The 26234-nt window shown below is 39.6% G+C and overlaps 1 protein-coding gene across 2 annotated transcripts in view; it reads right to left on the reverse strand.

The window, feature by feature from the left end:
• ALG9 (ALG9 alpha-1,2-mannosyltransferase) overlaps positions 1–26234 on the reverse strand; it is a 109322-nt gene that overhangs the window by 78109 nt on the left and 4979 nt on the right. For both annotated transcript variants that reach the window (XM_069554992.1, XM_069554993.1), the window contains exons 4-8: positions 18751–18821; positions 13342–13430; positions 10357–10492; positions 4357–4444; positions 4070–4175 (exon numbers count right to left, since the gene is read on the reverse strand). In XM_069554992.1, the coding sequence (XP_069411093.1) occupies positions 4070–4175; positions 4357–4444; positions 10357–10492; positions 13342–13430; positions 18751–18821 (490 nt within the window). The remainder of the gene's footprint in view (positions 1–4069; positions 4176–4356; positions 4445–10356; positions 10493–13341; positions 13431–18750; positions 18822–26234) is intronic.

Consider the following 26234-nt stretch of genomic DNA (forward strand, 5'->3'; position numbering starts at 1 on the left):
GAATATTAAGTTTTAAGCTTTTTCACTCTCCTCTTTAACCTTCATCAAGAGGCTCTTTAGTTCCTCTTCACTTTCTGCCATAAGGGTAGTGTCCTCTGCATATCTGAGGTTATTGATATTTCTCCCTGCAATCTTGATTCTAGTTTGTGCTTCATCCAGCCTAGCATTTCTCATGATGTACTCTGCATATAAGTTAAATAAGCAGGGTGACAATATACAGCCTTGATGTACTCCTTTACCTATTTGGAACCAGTCTGTTGTTCCATGTCCAGTTCTAACTGTTGCTTCCTGACCTGCATACAGGTTTCTCAGGAGGCAGGTCAGGTGGTCTGGTATACCCATCTCTCAGAATTTTCCACAGTTTATTGTAATCAACATAGTCAAAGGCTTTAGCATTGTCAATGAAGCAGACATTTTTCTGGAATTTCCTTGCTTTTTCTAGGATCCAACAGATGTTGGCAATTTGATCTCTGGTTCCTCTGCCTTTTCTAAATCCAGCTTGAACATCTGGAAGTTCTCAGTTCACATACTGTTGAAGCCTAACCTGGAGGATTTGGAACAGGACCTTGCTAGCATGTGAAATAAGTACGATTATGCAGCAGTTTGAGCATTCCTTGGTATTGCCCATCTCTGGGATTGGAATGAAAGCTGACCTTTTCCAGCCCTGTGGCCACTGCTGAGTTTTCCAGATTTGCTGGCTTACTGAGCGCAGCACTTTCACAGCATCATCTTTCAGGATTTGAAACAGCTCAGCTGGAATTCCATCACCCCCACTAGCTTTGCTCTTAGTGAGGCTTCCTAAGGCCCACTTGATTTCACACTTCAGGATGTCTGGCTCTAGGTGAGTGATCACACCACTGTGGTAATCAGGGTCATTAGATCTGTTTTGTAGAGTTCCTCAGTGTGTTCTTGCCACCTCTTCTTAGCGTCTTCTGCTTCTGTCAGGTCCATACCATTTCTGTCCTTTATTGAGCCCATCTTTGCATGAAATGTTCCCTTGGTATCTCTAATTTTCTTGAGGAGATCTCTAGACTTTCCCATCTATTGTTTTCCTCTATTTCTTTGCATTGATCACTTAGCAAGGCTTTCTTATTCTTGCTGTTATTTGGAACTCTGCATTCAAATGGGTATATCTTTCCTTTTCTCCTTTGCCTTTCACTTCTCTTCTTTTCTCAGGTATTTGTAAAGCCTCCTCAGACGACCATTTTGCCTTTTTGCATTTTTTTCTTCTTGGGGAAGGTTTTCATCGCTGCCTCCTATACAATGTCATGAACCTCCATCCATAGTTCATCAGGCACTCTTGTCCATCCGATCTAACCCCTTGAATCTATTTGTCACTTTCACTGTATAACCGTAAGGGATTTGATTTAGGTCATACCTGAATGGCCTAATGGTTTTCCCTACTTTCTTCAATTTAAGTCTGAATTTTGCAATATTGAGTCCATGATCCAAGCCACACTCAGCTCCTGATCTTGTTTCTGCTGACTGTATAGAGCTTCTCCATTCTCAGCTGCAAAGAATATAATCAGTCTGATTTCAGTATTGACCATCTGGTGATGTCCATATGTAGAGTCATTTTTTGTGTTGTTGGAAGAGGGTATCTGCAGTGACCAGTGTATTGTCTATTAGCCTTTGCCCTGTTTCATTTTGTACTCCAAGGCCAAACTTGCCTGTTACTCCAGGTAGCCCCCGACTTCCTACTTTTGCATTCCAGTCCCCTGTGATGAAAAGGACATCTTTTTTTGGTATAACTTCTGCCATCTTGGAGGTTACTCGCTGGCTACAGTCCATGGGATCACAAAAGAGTCAGACACAACTTAGTGAGCGAACAGCAATAATAATATGCGAATTCCCTCTTTCCCAATAAAGCTTCTTCTATCAATAGGAAAGTGATCAATTCTTGGACATTCAAAGTAGCAAAATCTGAACTGAAGCTAACCCAGGTTCACTAAAGCAGGCGGAACAGAACCCCAGGGACTCTTCCCCATAAAACACTGGCTGAAATGAACAGCAGATGCCAACATCCTGGCAGACTGGCCACTGCTCTCTGGATCCCAAAACTTACCCACTGTTAAACCAGAAATATAAACTTAGGTCAGAATTTATTCTTTTTTTCCTACTCTATCAACGTACTTATTTTTAGCTGTAAAAACTTCACCCATCTAGAGGAATATACAAATTACAAAACTTTCATAGGCTCTCACACAGAGTTTTACAAATAAGCAGTCAGAATACCAATACGTAATAACCCATTTCAAAGGTACAGAAGTCGATTTTTCAAGATTAAACTCAAATTAACACAATTTATTCACCCATCTATAATGCACATTGTGCTTCTAATAGGCTCCACATAAATCAAGTTCTAATATGCAATCCAGATCCAGAAGTAGAGTCCCCCTTCTACTGTCTTGTGGAATCAAATAAAATTTTACAAGTAAACTAAAACAATGGGCAAATAAAAACATGCAACTCTCCCTAGATAAAGGGAGACCTCTAGAGGCAAAAGCTGAAAATTGGGACTTTTTTCCATATCCTTAGGGATCTTAGAGCCACATAAACAAGTCTGTTAAAATTCCTTCACTTAGCAATTATTCTCTAAGCAGTTTGTAAATTCATTTTATTTTTAACCTACTACTTGTCATCTAAAATGACAACGTTCCCCAAACCCCAGGTGGTGGTTGCTCTGTGGCTAAGTTGTATCCAACTCTCTGCGACCCCATGGACTCTTTCCCAACTAAATTTCACCCACACACTTACTTTAAATCTTATTCAATCTGCTGGTTCTGTTGGCAAAGTGGTAAAGAAAAATGGGCATGGGTTAAACTGATTAGAGAGACAGAGATAACATTAATGTGTTTCACACTAGAGTCTAAGATAATCACATACAAAGAAAGATCTAAGATCTTCAAAAGGTTAAGGCAGAAGAAACTATACTTATTTAAGGATAAGTTGTCTTATAAAATGTTTACTGACTTGAATGATCTGATCAGAAAGATCTCTAGCTTATCCCTCTGTAGCGGTCACTAACTCAAATGCCCTCAGGGTGCCCCTCCCAAAAAAAAAAAACAGGCTCCAGGGCTGGTTGGAAAAGGCAAAAAAATAGAAGACTAGCTGAGAGAAAACCATCAGGCAAGGGGTAGAGATGGACAGAAACTAGAGAACCAACCCCAGACTGTCCCACCACAGGTGGCTCAGACGGTAAAGAACTTGCCTGCAATGCAGGAGACCCGAGTTCAATCCCTGGGTTGGGAAGATCTCCTGGAGTAGGATATGGCAACCCACTCCGGTATCCTTGCCTGGAGAATTCCATGGACAGAGGAGCCTGGCAGGCTACAGTCCATGGGGTCACAAAGAATCGGATACAATTTAGCAACTAAACCACCACCAGACTAAAAGCATTCCCTTTTTTCCCCTTTTAATGCTAAACTGGCCAAACTATCCACCCTCTCAAGCTGACCTCACCCTCATTTGTTACACTTCGTCTACAGATTTTGTGAACTTTCTCCCCTAATGCAAAATACTAAAGTAACACAAATTACTGGGTTGGCCAAAAGGTTCATTCAGGTTTTGGCTAACCCAATAAAAAAATGAAAAAGGAAAACCAAATGTGTACCTGTATAGAAAATGCCTAGAGGAATATTTTCCAAGGTGTTAACAATAGCTATCTGAGGATGATGAGATTATGAATGTTTTAATTTTCTTATTTTTGTTATTATATTGGTTTTGTAATGAGAAAAGAGGAAAGTAAGTTAATTTTAAATGAGTAGCATCAAAAGCCAAGGCATGCCGGACAGAGTCCTTACCACTCTGTAACTGAGACTAAGAGGCTGCAAGACTAACAGGAAGCCAGAACTGAGTATCAACATTAATCAAGGAAAAATATTTAGTTGCCACATACCATCACTGTGCTGTGTTCAAAGATCATTTATTTTTAAATAAGAAAAGAAGATTACATTTTGTTTAAATAACAAAAGGCTATCTTTGATAAATGAGGCAACTGAATTAAAATTTCAAAGCTGAGACCAATTAAACTATCCTCCAATGCTTCCCTAACTTCATACAGCCTTACCATAAAGATCAGGTCCATGAAGAGTAAAGACATTATACAAAACTATGTTGAGTGGTGCAATCACCAGCTTCCCATAATAGTAGCTGTCAATGACCACCACAGGCACCTAAAACAGAGCAGAAAACAAAGCAATTGTAGAGTTTTGCTCTGGAAACATCCTCACAATGCTAACAGTGTAGACTTCAGAATAAAAAACTGAATCAACTCCTAAGGTTCTCTCTTCCATCCACATCACAAGTTGCTTTCCTTACAACTTTAGAACAAAATAACATAAAAAGACAACTCACCAGAAACAGCATTAGAGCAACCAACGACCAATGAAAGAAACTCTTCCACCTTTGTTTCATGATCAGCAGATCAAAGGCAATAGGTAAACTATTTAACAGAGAAACAGAAAGTGGGGAGTTAAATACTCAGAGAATACAGACTCAAACAGGACAGATTCACACATAACATGCTGAATTGAGAGTCAAATGTCTCCAGCAATTACTGTGAGGGAAGAAGGTGGTACATGAGAGGACGTCTTCTCAAAAATAAAAATGTGATCTCTTCACAGAACTCATCAGAGGATGATGCATTCCACAGTGTACAAGAAATACAAATACTCAGCTTCAGAGTGAGCTCCATTTTATAAGTATTTATGTACAGTGGACACTTACAATGTATTAATCATAACTAAACTACCTTATTGTCCTATTCCCACCCTGCCAAATAAATACCTATTTCTCCCTTCCATGATTTATTAACACTTTAGTAATAAAATAATATTACACACTTTCACTTCAATTCTGATATATCCCTTTCCAATATGTAATATAGTTCCAATATGCAATATTTGCCCTTCTTCCTTTCACTCGAATTTCTCAGGCAAGTAGCATAGTTGCCTTCACTATTTCTTCCTTAAGGCCTAACATCAAGTTATTAAGACTGATCTGAGGTCACCAGGAATTTCCTCTCTGCCAGACCCAGTATCTTTCCACAACCCCAACTCCCTTTGTCTTTCCGTTGCACTTGACACAAAGCATCTGTTCCTTCCTCTTTAGACTCCCTGGCCCCGATGATCTTTTCTGGGCTCTTCCCTAGTCCTCCTTTCAGGCTTTCTTCCCGATCCCATGGTGTGCCTTACCATGCATGGTCCTAGCTCCCAAAGACAAGGTTCTACTTTTCTCTCTCTACACTTACTTTCTCAGCAGGTGCTTCAACTCCTTTTCATGAACAATCACTTTCATACTCATGACTTCTTAATCTAGAAGAGCTTTACCCATGATCCAGTCACAGTGAATTCCCTCCCACACCAATCTATTTACTTACACCGAATCTACCCAGTGTCAACTACCGGCTCTGCTCCTGCCTCCTCCACGAGATCTCTCCATTTACATGTTACTATCATTGCTATCATCTATTTGGCCATGTCATGTGGACATCTCTCTATGATCTGAAATTCCACATTCTATTAACTAAATATTGCATTAACATTCCATTTCTTCTTCTCCCCAACTAGTTACATTTCCATGAAAATGTTAGCTGCTCAGTTGTGTCTGACTCTGCGACACCATGGACTGTTGTCCACCAGGCTCCTGTCCGTGGAATTCTCCAGGCAAGAACACTGAAGTGGCTTGCCATTCCCTCCTCCAGGAGATCTTCCTGATCCAGGGATCGAACCCGGTCTCCTGCTCTGCAGGCACATTCTCTACCATCTGAACCACCAGTTTCATTTCCATAGCAGCTGCATTTCTCCTTTGATAAGTCAATAAATGAGAGCACAGTGCTGAGTGATTAACTGTGATCCCAAAATCACTTATCAGAAGGCAGACTAATCAAAACACCCAAACTCAGAGGTAGTTGAGGAACTCACAAAGTTGAATGTAGATCCAGCAAAGAGGAAAAGGAATGGAGAGACGGAAAAAAGGAGGATGGAGATGTAAAAACGAGGAAACCATAAGGCCTTGTGAGTCATATTGAAGTCTGGACCCCATCACTAGAAAGGGATGAAGCACTGATACATGTCATAACGTGGATGACTCTTGAAAACATGGGAAGTAAAAGAAGCCAGACACAGAAGACCATACTGTATGATTCTATTTATATAAAATCTCCAGAACAGGTACATGGAGTAGATTTTTGTGTCCAGAGACACAAAGTAAATTAATGGATGTCAACCTAGACAGCGTATTAAAAAGCAGAGACATTACTTTGCCAACAAAGGTCCATCTAGTCAAAGCTATGGTTTTTCCAGTAGTCATGTATGGATGTGAGAGTTGGACTATAAAGAAAGCTGAGCACTGAAGAACTGATGCTTTCGAACTGTGGTGTTGGAGAAGACTCTTGAGAGTCCCTTGGACAGCAAGGAGATCCAACCAGCCCATTCTAAAGGAGATCAGTCCTGAATATTCATTGGAAGGACTGATACTGAAGCTGAAACTCCAATACTGTAGCCACCTGATGCAAGGAACTGACTCATCTGAAAAGTCCCTGATGCTGGGAAAGACTGAAAGCAGGAGGAGAAGGGGACGACAGAGAATGAGAGGGCTGAATAGCATCACCCACTGCATGGACATGAGTTTGAATAAACTCCAGGAGTTGGTGATGGACAGGGAGGCCTGGCGTGCTGCAGTCCATGGGGTTGCAAAGAGTTGGACACAACTGAGCGACTGAAATAAAGACTGGTAGGTTTGGGGACAAAAGGAAGTTACTGGTGAAGGGTACAGGTTTCTTTTAGGGATGATGAATGTTCTAAAACTGACTCTGGGTGGATTCATGTCAATGTATGGCAAAACCAATACAGTATTGTAAAGTAAAATAAAGTAAAAATAAAAATTAAAAAAATAAATAAAACTGACTCTGGTGTTGGTTGTATAACTGTATAAAAACCATTGAATTATATGAGTTAAGTGAGTGAATTATATGGTATATTATACATAAGGTATATTACTGAATTACATCTCAGTAAAGCTGTTTAAAAAAATGTTTGGACATCAAAGAGCAGGGGTTGGCCAACTTTTTATTTAAGGGACCGGATAGCGTGTATTTTAGCCTTTGCCAAACCTAAAGTTCTGCTTTGGTCTCTGTTGCATATTCCTCTGTATGTGTGCATGTGTGTGTGTGTGGGTGTGGGCGTGGGTGTGGGTGTGCACGTGTACACACACACACACACATGGGCATGCATTCTTTAAAAATGTAAAATATCTCAGTTCTTGGGCTGCGCAAAAACAGGCCACCTGAATGTGTGACCCACAGGCTACAAACTGCCTTCTCTGTGACACAGAACAATGGAGAATCTATTATAGAGTTTAAGATAAAACAGAGCGATAAAATCATCTTTGTATTGTAGGAAGATAACTCTAGTTCAAGTATGGAGAGGAGATTTCTAAGGACTAAGACTGGAGATGGGAAGATCATTTAGGAGGCTGCATCAAGGAACAGAGAGAGGTGAAGATAAGCAGATTCAAGAGACATTCCAGAGGCATAAGACATGACATGAGAAAGAAAAGACTCACAGAGGATTTTCAGGTCCTGGCCCAGCACAGACGGTGGTACCACTTTCTGGGCTAGAAACACAGTGAAAGACAGATACGGATAGGCAGCCAGGTAGATATGAGGGAAGCTTAGAGATGACTGGACTAGATATAAAGATATGGGACTCATCAAGATGATGAAGAGACAGCAGAAGTACAGAAGAGGGTCCCACATAAAACCTTAAGAAATATAATAATCTGAGAATCATATGCAGAAGAGAAGAGAAGATTGGAAGTGGGGAAACCAGCCTTTAAAATCCAAACAAGGAAATTTTAAATGTTTATTCTCTGACTTCCTAACTCCCTTTAAAAAATTTTATTCTATAAATTTCCGTAAGACATGTAAAAGAATATTTGCTAAATTATTGTGTATAATAACAAAAAAGAAACTGAAAACCAAATGCCTACCAGCAAAGCAATGGTTAAATAAATTATGGACAGCCATACAATAATGGAATGTTATTGCCAAGTTCAGACTTAAATTGAAGAAAGTAGGGAAAACCACTAGACCATTCAGGTATGACCTAAATCAAATCCCTGATGATTATACAGTGGAAGTGAGAAATAGATTCAAGGGATTAGATCTGATAGACAGAGTGCCTGAAGAATTATGGACAGAGGTTTCTGACATTGTACAAGAGGCAGGGATCAAGACCATCCCCAAGGAAAAGACATGCAAAAAGGGAAAATCTTTGTTTGAGGAGGCCTTACAAATAGCTGTGAATAGAAGAGAAGTGAAAGGCAAAGAAGAAAAGGAAAGATATACCCATTTGAATGCAGAGTTCCAAAGAATAGCAAGGAGAGATAAGAAAGCTTTCCTCAGTGATCAATGCAAAGAAATAGAGGGAAAAAAACTTAGAATGGGAAAGTCTAGAGATCTCTTCAAGAAAATTAGAGATACCAAGGAAACATTTCATGAAAAGATCTGCTTAATAAAGGACAGAAATGGTAGGGACCTAACAGAAGGAGAAGATATTAAGAAGAGGTGGCAAGAACACAGAAGAACTGTACAAAAAAGATATTTACAACCCAGATAATCACGATGGTATGATCACCAACCTAGAGCCAGACATCCTGGAATGTAAAGTCAAGTGGGCCTTAGGAAGCATTACTACAAAGCTAGTGGAGGTGATGGAATCCCAGTTGAGCTATTTCAAATCTTCATAAAAGATGATGCTGTGAAAGGGCTGCACTTAATATGCAGCAAATTTGGAGAACTTAGCAGTGGCCAGAGGACTGGAAAAGGTCAGTTTTCATTCCAATCCCAAACAAAGGCAAGGCCAAAGAATGCTCAAACTACCGCACAATTGCACTCATTTCACACGCTAGTAAAGTAATGCTCAAAATTCTCCAAGCCAGGCTTCAACAGTATGTAAATAGTGAACTTCCAGATGTTCAAGCTGGATTTAGCTAAGGCAGAGGAACCAGAGATAAAATTGCCAACATCCTCTGGATCATCACAAAAGCAAGAGAGTTCCAGAAAATATCTAATTCTGCTTTATTGACTATGCCAAAGCCTTTGACTGTGTGGATCACAACAAACTCTGAAAAATTCTTCAAGAGATGGGAATACCAGTTACCTGATCTGCCTCTTGAGAAACCTGTATGCAGGTCAGGAAGCAACAGTTAGAACTGGACATGGAACCACAAACTGATTCCAAATTAGGAAAGGAGTATGTCAAGGCTGTATATTATCACCCTGCTTATTTAACTTATATGCAGAGTACATCATGAGAAATGCTGGGCTGGAAGAAGCACAAACTAGAATCAAGATTGCAGGGAGAAATATCAATAACCTCAGATATGCAGATGACACCACCCTTACGGCAGAAAGGGAAGAAGAACTAAAGAGACTCTTGATGAAAGTGAAAGAGGAGAGTGAAAAAGTTGGCTTAAAACTCAACATTCAGAAAACTAAGATCATGGCATCTGGTCCCATCACTTCATGGCAAACAGATGGGGAAACAGTGGAAACAATGACAGACTTTAATTTTGGGGGCTCCAAAATCACTGCAGATGGTGACTGCAGCCATGAAATAAAAAGATGCTTGCTCTTTGGAAGAAAAGTTATGACCAATCGAGATAGCATATGAAAAAACAGAGACATTACTTTGTTGACAAAGGTCCGTCTAGTTAAAGCTATTGTTTTTCCAGTGGTCATGTATGGATGTGAGAGTTGGATTAGAAAGAAAACTAAGCACCGAAGAATTGATGCTTTTGAACTGTGGTGTTGGAGAAGACTCTTGAGAGTCCCATGGAGTACAAGGAGATCCAACCAGTCCATCCTAAAGGAAATCAGTCCTGAATATTTGTTGGAAGGACTGATACTGAGGTTGAAACTCCAGTACTCACCTGATGTGAAGAACTGACTCATTGGAAAAGACCCAGATGCTTGGAAAGATTGAAGGTAGGAGAAGAAGGGGATGACAGAGGATGAGATGGTTGGATGGCATCACTGACTCTATGGACATGGGTTTGAGTAGGCTCCGGGAGTTGGTGATGGATAGGGAGGCCTGGCATGCTGCAGTCCATGGGGTCGCAGTGAGTTAGACATGACTGAGTGACTGAACTGACTGAGCAGACAGCAGATGCTTAATAGTCACTGCTCTTATTAGAATTAAACATGAGAGAAATATTCTTCCATTTCCCAGAATCTTTATATAATTAATTCCCATAACTTCAGCCCCACCTAGAGACTATGGAGACAACCTAACATTCAGATGGACTTTATGCCCAGTAACACATGGAAGATGAATCACATTAGTTTCTTACCCGAGAGCTGCACTGAACGGCCAGCCTAAGATGGCCCCAGCGGCGACTCCAAGCACAGCAAAGGAAGTTTTGTCCATATACCAGCCAGTCATGGCTATCAAGGTAGTGTACATACAGAAGCTGCTAGGAAGGAATGCTGCAAGACAAAAAAATGAAAAAAGGAGGGAAAGAGACAAGGGATTGAGATATACTAGTTATCAATTATTAAAAATGAACCTGCATTGCAAAATGCCAATAACCAAGAACATACTTTGAGCAATGCTATATTAAAAATGAGGAGTAAAGTGATTCTCCTTAAAAAAAAAAAGTTCAACAATTTTCTTATTTTCATAGTCCTGTTTTTTTATGTACCAGCATGTCGCCCAATTATTCAATGTCATTTATCTCCTGGCCTGTACTCCAAGTCTAAAACTTACAGGATTTCAGGTTCCCCAGGAATACCCTCAGGCTATATTTCCAGGCAGAAATTATGTTTCAAGAAATTTTGAGCCATTCGGGCTTCCCTAGTGGCTCAGTGGTAAAGAATTCACCTGCCAATGCAGGGAACATGGGTTAGATCTGTGGTCAGGAATATCCCAGGTGCTGCAGAGAAACTAAGCCTGTGCACCACAACTACTGAGCCTGTGCTCTGGAGCCCGGGACCTGCAACTACTGAAACCCTCATGCCCTAGGACCTGTGTTCCACAACAAGATAAGCCAGCGTGGTGAGAAGCCCGCATCCCAGCTAGAAAGGAGCCCCCGCTCATCACAACGAGAGAAAAGCCTGTGCAGCAACAAAGACCCAGCACAGCCAAAAAAATAAAATAAAATAAATTTAGAGCCATTGTTAACAATCTGTTTTGGAAGAAGTTAATCCTCTGATAGTCTTCTGAGACTGTCCAAGCAGCAGCCTGTACCCCAGCGGAGTTCTCAGAAGCCTCTGAAGAGCCACATCTGTTAAGACGGCAGCACTGCTTTGTACCCTGCATCCACCGCCACAGGGAGTTTGGCCTTTAGATGTCCCCCTAGTTATTTCATCACATAACTTTCTTGCCGACCACCTTCAGGGTCTCTGTGACAGTAACATTTCATCCAGGCATTTCTATTAACTCGACATGAAAATGCAGACCTGCCTCTCCCTGCTGTTTAAGGGCTTCACCTAGCAAGCACTAGGTAAGAAAACTCAGTACCAATTCCAACAAGAACCACAGTGAACAGGCAGTATGGTGATTTATGCTGATGTATGGCAAAACCAATACAATATTGTAAAGTAATTAGCCTCCAATTAAAATAAATAAATTTAAATTAAAAAAAAACTCAGCAAAGGCATTCCTATGGCTGATTCATATTGATGTATGGCACAAACCATCACAATATTGTAAAGTAATTATCCTCCAATTAAAATAAATTAATTTAAAAAAAAACTCAGCAAAGGGTTCAGAGGCTCTGTATCAAAGGATGCCTTTAAGTGATTTGTGCCTTAACATACTCCACTGAAATTATAAAACTAAATATACTCCCAGGTATTTCCCTCATACAAGAATCCATTTTAGGACTAGCAAAATAACTAAAAAGACATGTGAAGTACAACCTTCCCAGACAAACGCTAAACAATACTGATGCCATCCCATGCTGCTGATTCCAGCCCCAAGGGGAGGAGAGGAACCTGAGGTCTCTGCCCACTTAGAGGCCAGAACATAGTCTCATTCAGGCTCTCAAAGCTATTCAGGTAAGAGGCCTGAGGTCTCTGTAGAACATGGATTAAGATATAGTCATTGAAGGAAAAGTAAGTCTATATCAATACTTTTACACTAGATACTATTTTTGTATACATTTAATATGTGTACTAGATTCTGGTACACACAAGTCAAAATTAAAACTCAGAAAATTACATCTAGTAACTAAATTTTTCTGGGTAACTGGGAACAGGCTACCTTTTAGGAACAGGTCACTCTGGCACAGGTCAAAAACCACAAAGGTTCAAAGGCAGCACAGCTGGAAAGCCACCACTCTACATTAAAGATTTTATTCTAAATTTACAGAAGCTTACTTAAAAAAAAAAAAAATTCAACAGAAGATGTGTACTTTTATAGAATCCCTGGCAAGTAACTGGCATAAAATAGAACCATCAAGACCAGGGTCTTTGAAACCATGCTAAGTCATTTCAGCCGTGTCTGACTCTTTGTGACCTTATGGACTGCTGCCTGCCAGGCTCCTCTGTCCAAGGGATTCTCCAGGCAAGAATACTGGAGTGGGTTGTCATTTCCTTCTCCAGGGGATCTTCCCAACCCAGGGATCAAACCTGTGTCTCTTATGTCTCCTGCATTGGCAGGTGGATTCTTGACCACTAGCGCCACCTGGGAAGTCCTTGAGCAAAATAAGAGATTTCTTGAGCAAAATAAAATTATTTTCCTTCTGCTAACAGCAAAGAAAGGAAGTGGATGCCTCTGTTTTTCAGCCTTGCAATGATTAAAAATATATATAATAATGTAAAAGAAAACAACCTGATGAAAATAACAGCTCTACCACTTATGAATTCTTTGACTTTTGGCAAGTCATTTCACCCTTCTAAGTTTCAGTGTGCTTACTTGCAAAAATGAGAAAACAATTATATGACTTTTATCATAGGATTGTTGTAAAGGTCAATCAAGGTCATGAAGATAATCCCCCATGTGCATGTTCAAGTCGTGTCTGACTCTGCAACCTTACGGACTGTAGCCCACCAAGCTCCTCTGTCCATGGGATTTCTGAGGCAAGAATACTGGAGTGGGTTGCCATTTCCTCCTCCAGGGGATCTTCCCGACCCAAGGATCTAACCCATGTCTCTTGTGTCTCCTGCATGAGCAGGCGGGTTCTTTACCAGTGAGCCACCTGGGCAGATCATAGGACTCTGGAAATTACTGACATGTTATACTAATATAACCTACATCTGGACAAGTTCTTCTGTTTGATGCAACTGCGAAATGTCAGTGAACCTTTTACATCCTCACCTGTTCTTTTACTTACCTGATGATGAGCAAAACATCCCAGTGCTGAGAACCAAGAAGGCTAGCATCATTCGACTCACATGCAGCCCAAACTTCTTACACACAGCCCTAGAGGGAAGGCAAAGGCTATCAACACAGCAGACCTTCAGGATGGAAATTTCAATTTAAAGCACAAAAACAGGGCTGCATCACAGAGAACACTGAAGATCTAAAGTCAAATACAGGACTGTCTCAACAGGTCTGTTAGCAATTTCATGTGCATAAACATTCTCATTCCTTATGCAGGAGAGAAGCTCTGTGCCTAAGAGGAAATGTATACTTCCTATAGATTATGTCTACAGAATAATCTATGCTAGATTATAACTACATCAGTAGGAAAACAGCCTGGTGTAATGGAAAAATAACAGACCATACATGCACAGGTTACAATCTTGGCCCTTCCACTCACTAGCAGAGGCTCCCTAGCCTAGTAACATCTCTGTAAGATTCCTCGTCTGTTAAATGAGGATAATGATAATACTTACTGCATAAGGTTTCTGTGAGGACGATGCATGGCAAAGTACTCAGAAGAGTGCCAGGCACAGAGCTGCTCAACAGAGGGCAGCTATCAGCAAAGAAGACTAGGAGGCACACCAAAGTTTTAATAAAAGGTTATCTAAGTCAACGTTCCTCAATAAATTATATACTTCCTTTAACTTCTGTCTCATAGGTCTTTTCAACCCGATAAGTAAAACATCAGTAGAGGTGATTGTTGCTTCATTTAGTCAATATTTGTTCAGACATAACCATGTGTTAACTCTTCTTGCTCAGATTCTTAACTGCATCACAGAGCTTCTTTCTGAAATAATTTTGTTTCTTCCTTAATATATCCTTTAGAAGGTTCTTTGCAGTAAGGATCTGTTAATGGTAAATTCTGGTTTTTGATATTTTTTTCATTTTGTCAGAAAAGCCTTTATTTAGCTCTTGGTCTTAAAAGGTGCTTTAGCTGAATCTATCACTTTAGGATGACAGTCATTTTCTCACAGAACTTTGACCATATATTTTGTCTTCTGGCTCTTGAGAAGGCTTATGTTGGTTTTACTGCCTGACATTTCTTTGTAAGATTTGGATTAGTCCTCTGTCAACCTGTAAGATCTTCTTTACTCTTGGGTTTACACAGTATCCCTAATTACTCTTTATTTATCCAGCTCAGGACATTAGGCTTCCTGAATTGTGGATTAGTGTCCTTTCTCCTTTGATTCTGGAAAATTCTTAGCTATTACTTCTCTTAATACTGCCTCTCTCTATTCTATAATCGCCTAGATCTGATTAGATATAAATCAGATCTTTCAACTCCACCACACGCTTTTTTTATCCTCTCACCTTTTTTTTTCTTCTGTCACTCTGTACTACATTCTTAGTAACTTCTTCAGATTAATCTTCTGGTTTATTTATTAGAAGTGTCAAATCAAGAGAACAGACTTGTGGACACAATGCGGGGTTGGTGGGGGAAGGAGAGGGTGGAACGAACAGAGTGGAATGGACACATAAGCCCTACCATGTGTAAAGCAGATAACCAGTGGGAATTTGCTATGTGACTCAGGGAGCTCAAACTGGTGCTCCACGAGAAACCAGAGGGGTGGGGTGGGGTGGGAGGCGGGAGGGAGGTCCTGGAGGGAGAGGATGTATGTATACGTATGGCTAATTCATGTTGATGTATGGCAGAAACCAACACAATATTCTAAAGCAACTATCCTTCAATTAAAAATAAATATTTAAAAATTTTTTTAAAACAGAAATGTCTAATCAGTTGTATACCCTGATGCTGGGAAAGATTGAGGGCTGGAGGAGAACAAGGCAACAGAGGATGAGATGGTTGGATGACATCACCAACTCGATGGACATGAGTTTGAACAAACTCCAGGAGATGGTGAAGGACAGGGAAGCCTGGCACGCTGGTTGCAAAGAGTCGGACACGATTTAGTGACTGAACAACAACAACAAATCAGTTGTTTATCCACTGAATTTTCTATATCAATTCCTATATTTTTAATTCAAGTTCTGTGTGGCTCTTTTTCAAATCTGCCTGGTCATTTTTGTAGTCTCATTCATTACCTTTTTTTATTTCATTGTGGTAAGATCACCTAATATGAGATCTACCCTCCTAACAGATATTTAAATGTAAAACACAGTACTGCATGAATAATATATAATATATAATATATATAATAATTAATTATATAATAATAATTATATATATTATATATAATAAGCATAATGTTGTATAGCAGATGTCTAGAGCTAATTCGTATAAGTGAAATATTATATGCACTGATTAGCAACTTTCTGTTTCCATCAGCCCCCGATCTTGGCAGCCACAAGTCCACCATTCCTTTGCTTCCATAAGTTCAACCATTTCACATACCTCGTGGAAGGGGAACTGTGCAATATTTGCTCCCCTGTGGCAAGTTATTTCACTTAGCCCAATATCCTCAAGGCGCATCTACTTTGTCATATCTTTAGGATTTCCCTCTTTTTTTTTAATATTTTTCTTTTTAAATTAATCAATTTATTCATTATTTTATATTTGGCCGTGCTAGATCTTCGTTGCTGTGTGGACTTTCTCTCATTGCAGCAAGGACGGGCTACTCTAGAGTTGAGGTGCGAGGGTTTCTCATTGCAGTGGCATCTCTTGTTGCACAGCATGGTGCCTGAGCTTCAGTAGTATCAACTCACGTGTTCTAGATCACAGAGTCGGACACGACTGAAGCAACTTAGCAGCAGCAGCAGCTCCAGCATTTATAATTTGTAGACTTCTTGATGATGGCCATTTTGACCAGTGTGAAGTGATACTTCATTGTACTTTTGATTTGCATTTCTCTAATGATTAGCAATGCTGAGCATCTTTTCACGTGCTTATTGGCTACCTGTATGTCTTCTTTGGAGAAATGTCTATTTAGGTCTTCTGTCCACTTTTTGACTGGGTTGCTTTTTGTTGTTGATTTGTAGGAGCTGTTTGTATATTTTGGAGATTAAACCCCAGTTAGTCACATCATTTGCAACTATTTTCCCCCAGTCCATAGTTCGTCTTTCCATTTTGTTTATGGTTTTCTCTGCTGTGCAAAAGCTTGTAAGTCTGCACAACACTGTAAATCAACTCTATTTCAACTTAAAACATAATAAAAAAAATTTTTAAGCAGTTATAAGTTTAAGGCCCCAAGTGTTTATCTGCTTTTATTTCTATTGCCTTGGGAGAATGACCTAAGGAAACATTAGTACAATATATGTCAGAGAATGTTTTACCTATATGTTCTTTTAGGAGTTTTATAGTGTTATGTCTTATACTTAAGTCTTTAAGTCATTTTGCATTTATTTTCTAGTATGGTGTGAGAGATATTCTAACTTCACTGATCTATTAGTGGCTGTCCAGGTTTTCCAACACTACTTGTTAAAGAGACTGTCTTTTCTCCATTGTATAATATATCCTTGCCTCCCTAGACAAAAGCCATTCTAACAGATATGAAATGATCTCCCTGTGGTTTTGATTTGTTTTCCTTATGACTAGTGATATTTCCCTCTTTTCATATGCCTGTTGGCCATTTTATTAGGTTTTTTTTAACCACTGAGTTAGAAGAGCTCCTTATACATTTTGGAAATGAACTTATATATGATCTGCAAATATTTTCAGCCATTCTGTAAGCTCCTTTCCACTGCATTGATTGTTTAATCTCTTATTAGTCTTTTATTTCATGCTTTCAATTCCCTATTTTATTTCTTTAAAAATATTAAATATAATTATTTTATATTCTTATTTTAGTAATTCCTAATAAATGAAGTTTGGTAGGTCAGCTTTCTATTGATGATCTCTGCTGGCTCTCACTCATAATGACCTGTTCCTTTCTGTGCTTTGTCATTTACTTTTATTATAATCTGGTTCACTAGAACTTTATCTATGGTAATTCTTCGACAATTGGATTAAGACTCCACTTCTTTAGAGAAATTTTACTTTTTGATTTTGCAAGATGTCTGAAAAGAAAAGGAAAGTGAAGTCACTCAGTTGTGTCTGACTCTTGGCGACCCCAAGGACTGCTGCCTATCAGGCTCCTCCATCCATGAGATTTTCCAGGCAAGAGTACTGGAGTGGGGTGCCATTTCCTTCTCCAAAAGTGTCTGGGGACACTATTGTTGTTCAGTCACTAAGTCATGTTTGCTCTTTGCAACCCATGGACTGCAGCAGGCCAGGCTTCCCTGTCCTTCACCATCTCCCAGAGTTTGTTCAAACTCATGTCCGTTGAGTTGGTGATGTCATCCAACCATCTCATTCTCTGTCACCCTCTTCTCCTGCCCTCAATCTTTCCCAGCATCAGGGTCTTTTCCAATGAGTCGGCTCTGGGTCAGGTGGCCAGAGTACTGGAGCTTCAGCTTCAGCATCAGTCCTTCCTGTGAATATTCAGGGTTGATTTCCTTTAGGATTGACTGGTTTCATCTCCTTATAATCCAAGGGACTCTCAAGAGTCTTCTCCAGCAGCACAATCCAAAAGCATCAATTCTTTGGCACTCAGCCTTCTTTATGGCCCAACTCTCACATCCAGAAAAACCTACAAACCTTTGTCAGCAAAGTGATGTCTCTGCTTTTTAATACACTGTGTAGGTTTGTCATAGCTTTTCTTTCAAGGAATAAGCCCTGAACAATTTACAATAAATTCTAAACTTGAGGCTTAGGAGACCATACAGGTAATTTGAATTCAGTCCTGAATTCATACGAAGACCAACTTAAAGTTACAATCCTCAAAGGTAGCACTGGATTTCTTTTTTTTTAACTTTATTCTACTCAGAGTCAAGACCAAAGAACTTTTTTATCTGACATTGTTGGCTGTTTTGCAACGGAAAGACTTTAAGTAATGGTTACTAAGTCCAAATACCTTTTAAAGCATTCTTAAAATAAGATGTTTGTTAGGTTTCATGTTTAAAAAAAAAAAAGGTAGCTATTTTTATTACTGAGATACTTAAATGCTTAATATTTTCACTAATATTCATTCAACCAACAGTTACTTGGCGGAAGACAATCATATTGAGTACATATAAGAGCAGTGAGTCTCACACTGGAAATAATTTCCTATCAGCTAAGCTCAAAAGGGGAAGACAGACATCATGATTTATCTCTTAGGACCAAAAATAGGCTCTACAAAATCCTACCAAATAAAGTACTACTCAGATATACACTTACGGAATTGAAATTATAATATGAAGATATAGCACTTACACCTCAGGAAATTAGAAGTATATCTTCCCAATGGTTGGCTTAAAAAAAAATTGAGTTTTAGATATAATATCAGAAGCTAGAATAAAAATGCCTTCTATTTCTAAACACTGTTTCTACCATCGGAGAAATAACTTATGCTCAATTTGGCTCTTACAGCACTTTTAGAAGCAAAGTTTTTATACTCACTTGTAGAAGTAAAGTTCACATATACAGCTCACAAAAGCCAGCAGACATCGTAAAAAGTAAAAGACAAGAATCTGAAAGAAACCCAGAACAAGAAAACAGAAGTCACAGATACAAGTTAGAAAAACTACTAAAAGATGAAACCACTCACATCTGTCAGTAATAATTATAAATTGGTATAATCCTTTTGAAAAACAGTATGTATCAAGAACCATGGAAATGTTCATACCTCCAAATTCAAGTATGGAAGTACATTTATTGACCACTTCTATGACTTCAGCCCACAAAAGTAACTCAAAATATAGGAAGGGAGTTCGAGTCAAAAGACGTTAATTACAGCTCTACTAATTTAGTAAAAACTATTTAAAAAACTACAAAATGTTCAGTTACAGGAAAATGGCTAAATTATGTTACATCTATTTCATATAATATCTATTCATGATACAGATACCAAAGTTCATGGTTACAAAGACCAAAGTTCATGGTTACAAAGACAGTGGAAAAATTCTTATCATATAAATCTCATTCACACGACAAGCATCTCTCAGACAATTATAACTGATTGCAATTCTTATAAAATTATAACAAAATACTAAATGAAAACATACATGATTTATACATCACAGTTATAGCTATAGAAATCAGAAGTACATGAAAAAATAGAAAGAAATATAATAAAACCGTAAAGGTGGTTGTCTCAGGCTAGTGAGACTTTCATGCATATTCTTCCTCCTATCATCCAAATGTCTGTAATGTGGTTTTATTAATTTTATGAATACAACTTTTAAACATAAAAATAACAAAATAAAACCATATTAAATAGCTCTTCTACTACAGTATAACTAGCATGTTTAAGAAAAATTAATATCTCTGAATATAAGCGCTATTTAAATATATTCTATGATTAATATTACTGCATATAACTTAAAAGTACTTTCTGATTTATCATTATAACCAAAAAACAAAATTCCCAAAAGAATCCAATCAAGTGATCAGCAAATGTCCAAACTCATTGATTAATTCAACAATATACTGAAAATCTGCAATGCACTGATTACTCTTCTAGATGCTACTAGGAATACAGATAATTTTAGTACAAAGTATCCACATTTAAGGACTACTCATCTGGTTGGTGAGAGTACAAAAACACATTTAGAAAGTCAAAAACTAACACAAGATAATCAAAGAACTGTACTTGGGAACAGGACAATGATGCCCCTGTAGTTACTAATATTCAGCATAGTAACTGGATGTCAGATCAGTACAAAAAGACACAAAAAAGAAAAGAAGTAAGTATAAGAATGGAACAGAAGAAACTAAATTCAGCATGAACAGAAGAAAGAGAATCCAAGAGATTTACTTGACAAAATGTTGACACTGATGAGGAAATTCAGTGAAATTGAGATCAAAAAGCAAAAGTCAATTGTCACAGGCAAATTTAGCCTTGGAGTATGGAATGAAGCAGGGCAAAGACTAATAGAGTTTTGCCAAGAGAACGCACTGGTCATAGCAAACACCCTCTTCCAGTAACACAAGAGAAGACTCTACACATGGACGTCACCAGATGGTCAACACCAAAATCAGATTGATTATATTCTTTGCAGCCAAAGATGGAGAAACTCTACACAGTCAGCAAAAACCAAGACCGGGAGCTGACTGTGGCTCAGATCATGAGCTCCTTATTGCCAAATTCAGACTTAAATTGAAGAAAGTAGGGAAAACCACTAGACCATTCAGGTATGACCTAAATCAAATCCCTTATGATTATACAGTGGAAGTGAGAAATAGATTTAAGGGCCAAGATCTGATAGAGTACCTGATGAACTATGGACAGAGGTTTGTGACATTGTACAGGAGACAGGGAGCAAGACCATCCCCAAGAAAAAGAAATGCAAAAAAGCAAAATGGCTGTCTGGGGAGGCCTTACAAACAGCTGTGAAGAGAAGACAAGTGAAAAGCCAAGGAAAAAAGGAAAGATATAAGCATTTGAATGCAGAGTTCCAAAGAATAGCAAGAAGAGATAAGAAAGCCTTCCTCAGTGATCAATGCAAAGAAATAGAGGAAAACAACAGAATGAGAAAGACTAGAGATCTCTTCAAGAGAATTAGAGATACCAAGGGAACATTTCATGCAAAGATGGGCTCAATAAAGGACAGAAATCGTATGGATCTAACAGAAGCAAAAGATATTAAGAAGAGGTGGCAAGAATACACAGAAGAACTGTACAAAAAAGATCTTCATGACCCAGATAATCACGATGGTGTGATCACTCACATGGAGCCAGACATCCTGGAATGTGATCTCAAGTGGGCCTTAGAAAGCATTACTACGAATAAAGCTAGTGGAGGTGATGGAATTCCAGTTGAGCTATTTCAACTCCTAAAAGATGATGCTGTGAAAGGGCTGCAATCAATATGCCAACAAATTTGGAAAACTCAGCAGTGGCCACAGGACTGGAAAAGGTCACTTTTCATTCCAATCCCAAGGAAAGGCAAGCCAAAGAAGGCTCAAACTACCACACAATTGCACTCATCTCACATGCTAGTAAAGTAATGCTCAAAATACTCCAAGCCAGGCTTCAGCAATACGTGAACCATGAACTTCCAGATGTTCAAGCTGGTTTAGAAAAGGCAGAGGAATCAGAGATCAAATTGCCAATATCCACTGGATCATTGAAAAAACGAGAGTTCCAAAAAACATCTATTTCTGCTTTATTGACTATACCAAAGCCTTTGACTGTGTGGATCACAATAAACTGGAAAATTCTGAAAGAGATGGAAATACCAGACCACCTGACCTGCCTCTTGAGAAATCGGTATGCAGGTCAGGAAGCAACAGTTAGAACTGGACATGGAACAACAGACTGGTTCCAAATACGAAAAGGAGTACATCAAGGCTATATATTGTCACCCTGATTATTTAACTTATATGCAGAGTACGTCATGAGAAATGCTGGGCTGGAAGAAGCACAAGCTGGAATCAAGATTGCCGGGAGAAATATCAATAACCTCAGATATGCAAATGAGACCACTCTTATGGCAGAAAATGAAGAAGAACTAAAAAGCCTCTTGTTGAAAGTGAAAGAGGAGAGTGGAAAAAGTTGGCTTAAAGCTCAACATTCAGAAAACGAAGATCATGGCATCTGGTCCCATCACTTCATGGGAACTAGATGGGGAAACAGTGGAAACAGCGGCTGACTTTATTTTGGGGGGCTCCAAAATCACTGCAGACGGTGATTGCAGCCATGAGATTAAAAGACGCTTATTCCTTGGAAGGAAAGTTATGACCAACCTAGATAGCACATTCAAAAGCAGAGACATTACTTTGCCAACAAAGGTCTGTCTAGTCAAGACTATGGTTTTTCCAGTGGTCATGTATGGATGTGAGAGTTGGACTGTGAAGAAGGCTGAGCACCGAAGAATTGATGCTTTTGAACTGTGGTGTTGGAGAACACTCTTGAGAGTCTCTTGGACTACAAGGAGATCCAACCAGTCCATTCTAAAGGAGATCATTCCTGGGTGTTCATTGGAAGGACTGATGCTTAATCTGAAACTCCAATACTTTGGCAAACTCATGTGAAGAGTTGACTTATTGGAAAAGACCCTGATGCTGGGAGGGACTGGGGGCAGGAGGAGAAAGGGACGACAGAGGATGAGATGGTTGGATGGCATCACCGACTCGATGGACATGAGTTTGAGTAAACTCCAGGAGTTGGTGATGGACAGGGAGGCCTGGCGTGATGCGATTCATGAGGTCACAAAGAGTTGGACACGACTGAGCGACTGAACTGAACTGAACTGATACCTGCAATGAAAGTGAATGTACGTGAGAGTCGCTCAGTCACGTCTGACTCTTTGCGACTTCACAGACTATTACAGCCCATGGAATTCTCCAGGCCAGAACACTGGGGTGGGTAGCCTTTCCCTTCTCCAGGGGATCTTCCCAACCCAGGAATCGAACCCAGATCTCCCACATTGCAGGTGGATTCTTCACCAGCTGAGCCACAAGAGAAGCCCAAGAATACTAGAGTGGGTAGCCTATACCTTCTCCAGCGGATCTTCCCAACCCAGGAATCGAACCGGGGTCTCTTGCATTGCAGGCGATTCTTTATCAACTGAGCTATCAGGGAAGCCCTAAACCTGCAATGAGTTCCTAAAAATATTACAGAAAACAAGATAACATCCATAACAGTAATAAAAAGTATAAAGAACCTAGCATTATCCTAATCAAAGGATGGGTAAGCTTGACATGGATAATTTTTTTTGATACATTCTTTAAATTGTATTAAAAGACTACAGAAAAACAAGGTCCAGTGGTTTAGAATCCACCTTCCAATGCAGCAGATTAGCACTCAATCCCTGGTAGAGGAACTAAGATTCACATGCCATGGGGCAACTAACCCAAGCACTGCAACTACTGAGCCCATGAGCTCTGGAACCACTTGTCACAACTAGAGAGAAGCCTGTGCACAGCAATGAAAGATCCCATATGCCACAACTAAGACCCAATGTAGCCAAATAAATCAGTCAATTAAATAACTTTTTAAAAGACACAGAAAAGCTGACTAAATGATAAGCACATCATTTATATATAATAGGGATGGAATGATGTAACACTGTAAAAATACTGTCATGCGTGCATGCTTAGTCACTCAGTCGTGTCCGACTTTCCGGGACTTCATGGACTGTAGCCCGCCAGGCTCCTCCGTCCATGGGGTTCTCCAGGCACGAATACTGGAGTGGGTTGCCATTCCTTCTCCAGGGGATCTTCCCAACCCTAGGATTGAACTTGGGTCTCCTGCATTGCAGGCCTATTCTTTATCATCTTAGCCACCAGGGAAACCCTCACATATAAGGCTTTACTCCATTCAGTTTTTTTTTTTTTTTTAATATATAAATTGTTGAAAGATCCAGCTTCATTTTTGGCTATATAGTGAAGTAGATTTTCCAGAACCATCTGCTAATTCTTCCTTTTCCTTCTGATTTGTAACATTATTCCCAATGTTGAGAATAATGTTACAAATGTTACTCTCTTGCAGAGAGTCAAGACACCACTGAATGATTAAACATGCATGCTTATATGTGAAAGACATTACAAAGTTACTATGAAAAAATACATAAGAATATCTTTATGATCTATGGTGAAGGATTTATTTTAGAAAGACCCAAAATCTACCAACCATAAGTCAAAAACTAATTGGTTTGACTCTATCAGAACTAAAGAAAGGACTACAAAGTTAGTAAACAGCTGACAGTCTAGGAGAAAGGATTTCCAGTACCTAAAACCTACAAGGGGTTACTATTGAGAACTTCTACAATCACAAGAGAAAATCAGAAAATTCAATTGAAAAACAGGCAAACGGGCTTCCCGTGTGGCTCAGTGGTAAAGAATCCACCTGCCAAAGAAAGAGACACGGGTTCAATTCTCGATCCAGGAGGATTCCACGTGCCACGGAGCAGCTCAGCTTCAGTGCCACAGCTACTGAGCCTGGGCTGTAGAGCCCGGGAGCCGCAACTCCTGAGACCCCCTAGAGCCTGTGCGCGGCCGCAAGAGAGGCCACTGCACTGAGAAGCCTGTGCGCTGCCACTACAGAGCCCTGCTCTCTGCAACTACAAAAAAGCCCGCACAGCAATGAAGACCCACCACCACCGAAAACAAATAAACAAGGAAGTAAAAGAAAAACAGGAAAAGGATGTAAACAGGTAATTCACAGGAAAACCAATCTGAATGACTGGTAAATATACAAAGAAATTCTCCATCTTACTGTTTGTCAGAACAATGCAATTAAAATGAGGAGCATCTGTCTATGGACACCAAGGGGGAAGGGGGTGGGGGGCAGATGAGTTGGGAGAATGGGATTGACACATACATACTATTATGTATAAAACAGGTAACTAATGAGAATCTACTATATAGCACAAGGAAGTCAGTGCTCTGTAGTGAGCTAAATGGGAAGGAAATCTTAAAAAGAGGGGACACATGTATACATATAGGTGATTCAGGGCTTCCCAAGTGGTGCGAGTGGTTAAGAATCCACCTGCCAATGCAGGAGGCATAAGATAAGCCAGTTTGATCCGTGGGTCAGGAAAATCCCCGGGAGTAGCACATGGCAATTCACTGCAGTATTGGTGCCTGGAGAATCCCCATGGATAGAGAACCTGGGGGGCTACAGTCTATAGGGTTGCAAAGAGTTGGACACAACTAAAGCAACTTAGCATGCACACACACAGAGCTGATTCACTTTGTTATATACAGAAACTAACAACACCGTAAAACAACTATACTTTAATAAAAATTAATTTTAAAAAATGAGAAATATCTCACATACTTAGAGAATAAGAAATATCAAGTGCTCAGGAGATGTTAGGAAGCTGAAACTCCAAACACTGTTGCCGGGAGTCTAAAGCTGAATATCCGTTCTGGAGAGCAACATGGCACTGCTCCATGAAATTATGTAGTCCATGGATACATGCATGGGATCCCATTCCTGAGTGTACGGTTCAGAAAAATTCACACCCCAACCCATAAGGGGACAAAACAAAGCTGTCCTTTTTTAGAGTGATAAGATATTGTAAAGGTAACTGTCACTAGGAGTACCAATTATTACCATATTGTCTTGTGGATCACAACAAACTCTGAAAAATGCTTCAAGAGATGGGAATACGAGACCACCTGACCTGCCTCCTGAGAAATCTGTAGGCAGGTTAAGAATCAAGTTAGAACTGGACATGCAACAACAGACTGGTTCCAAATTGGAAAAGGAGTACATCAAGCCTGTATATTGTCACCCTGCTTATTTAACTTATATGCAGAGTACATCATGAGAAATGCTAGGCTGGATGAAGCACAAACTAGAATCAAGATTGCTGGGAGAAATACCAATAACCTCAGATATGCAGATGACACCATCCTTATGGCAGAAAGGGAAGAAGAACTAAAGAGACTCTTGATGAAAGTGAAAGAGGAGAGTGAAAAAGTTGGCTTAAAACTCAACATTCAGAAAACTAAGACCATGGCATCTGGTCCCATCACTTCATGGGAAATAGATGGGGGAAACAGTGGAAACAGTGTCAGACTTTATTTTGGGGCTCTAAAATCACTGCAGATGGTGACTGCAGCCATAGCATTAAAAGACGCTTGCTCCTTGGAAGAAAAGTTATGATCAACCCAGACAGCTTATTAAAAAGCAGAGACATTACTTTGTCAACAAAGGTCCGTCTAGTCAAAGCTATGGTTTTTCCAGTAGTCATGTATGGATGTGAGAGTTGGACTATGAAGAAAGCTGAGCACCAAAGAATTGATGCTTTTGAACTGTGGTGTTGAAGAAGACTCGAGAGTCCCACGCAAAGCAAGGAGATCCAACCAGTCCATTCTAAAGGAAATCAGTCCTGAATATTCATCGTAAGGATTGATGCTGAAGCTGAAAATCCAATACTTTGGCCACCTGATGCAAAGAGCTGACTCATCTGAAAAGACCCTGATGCTGG

This window comes from Ovis canadensis, chromosome 15 (assembly GCF_042477335.2).
Source record: "Ovis canadensis isolate MfBH-ARS-UI-01 breed Bighorn chromosome 15, ARS-UI_OviCan_v2, whole genome shotgun sequence".
NCBI classification, from domain to species: domain Eukaryota; kingdom Metazoa; phylum Chordata; class Mammalia; order Artiodactyla; family Bovidae; genus Ovis; species Ovis canadensis.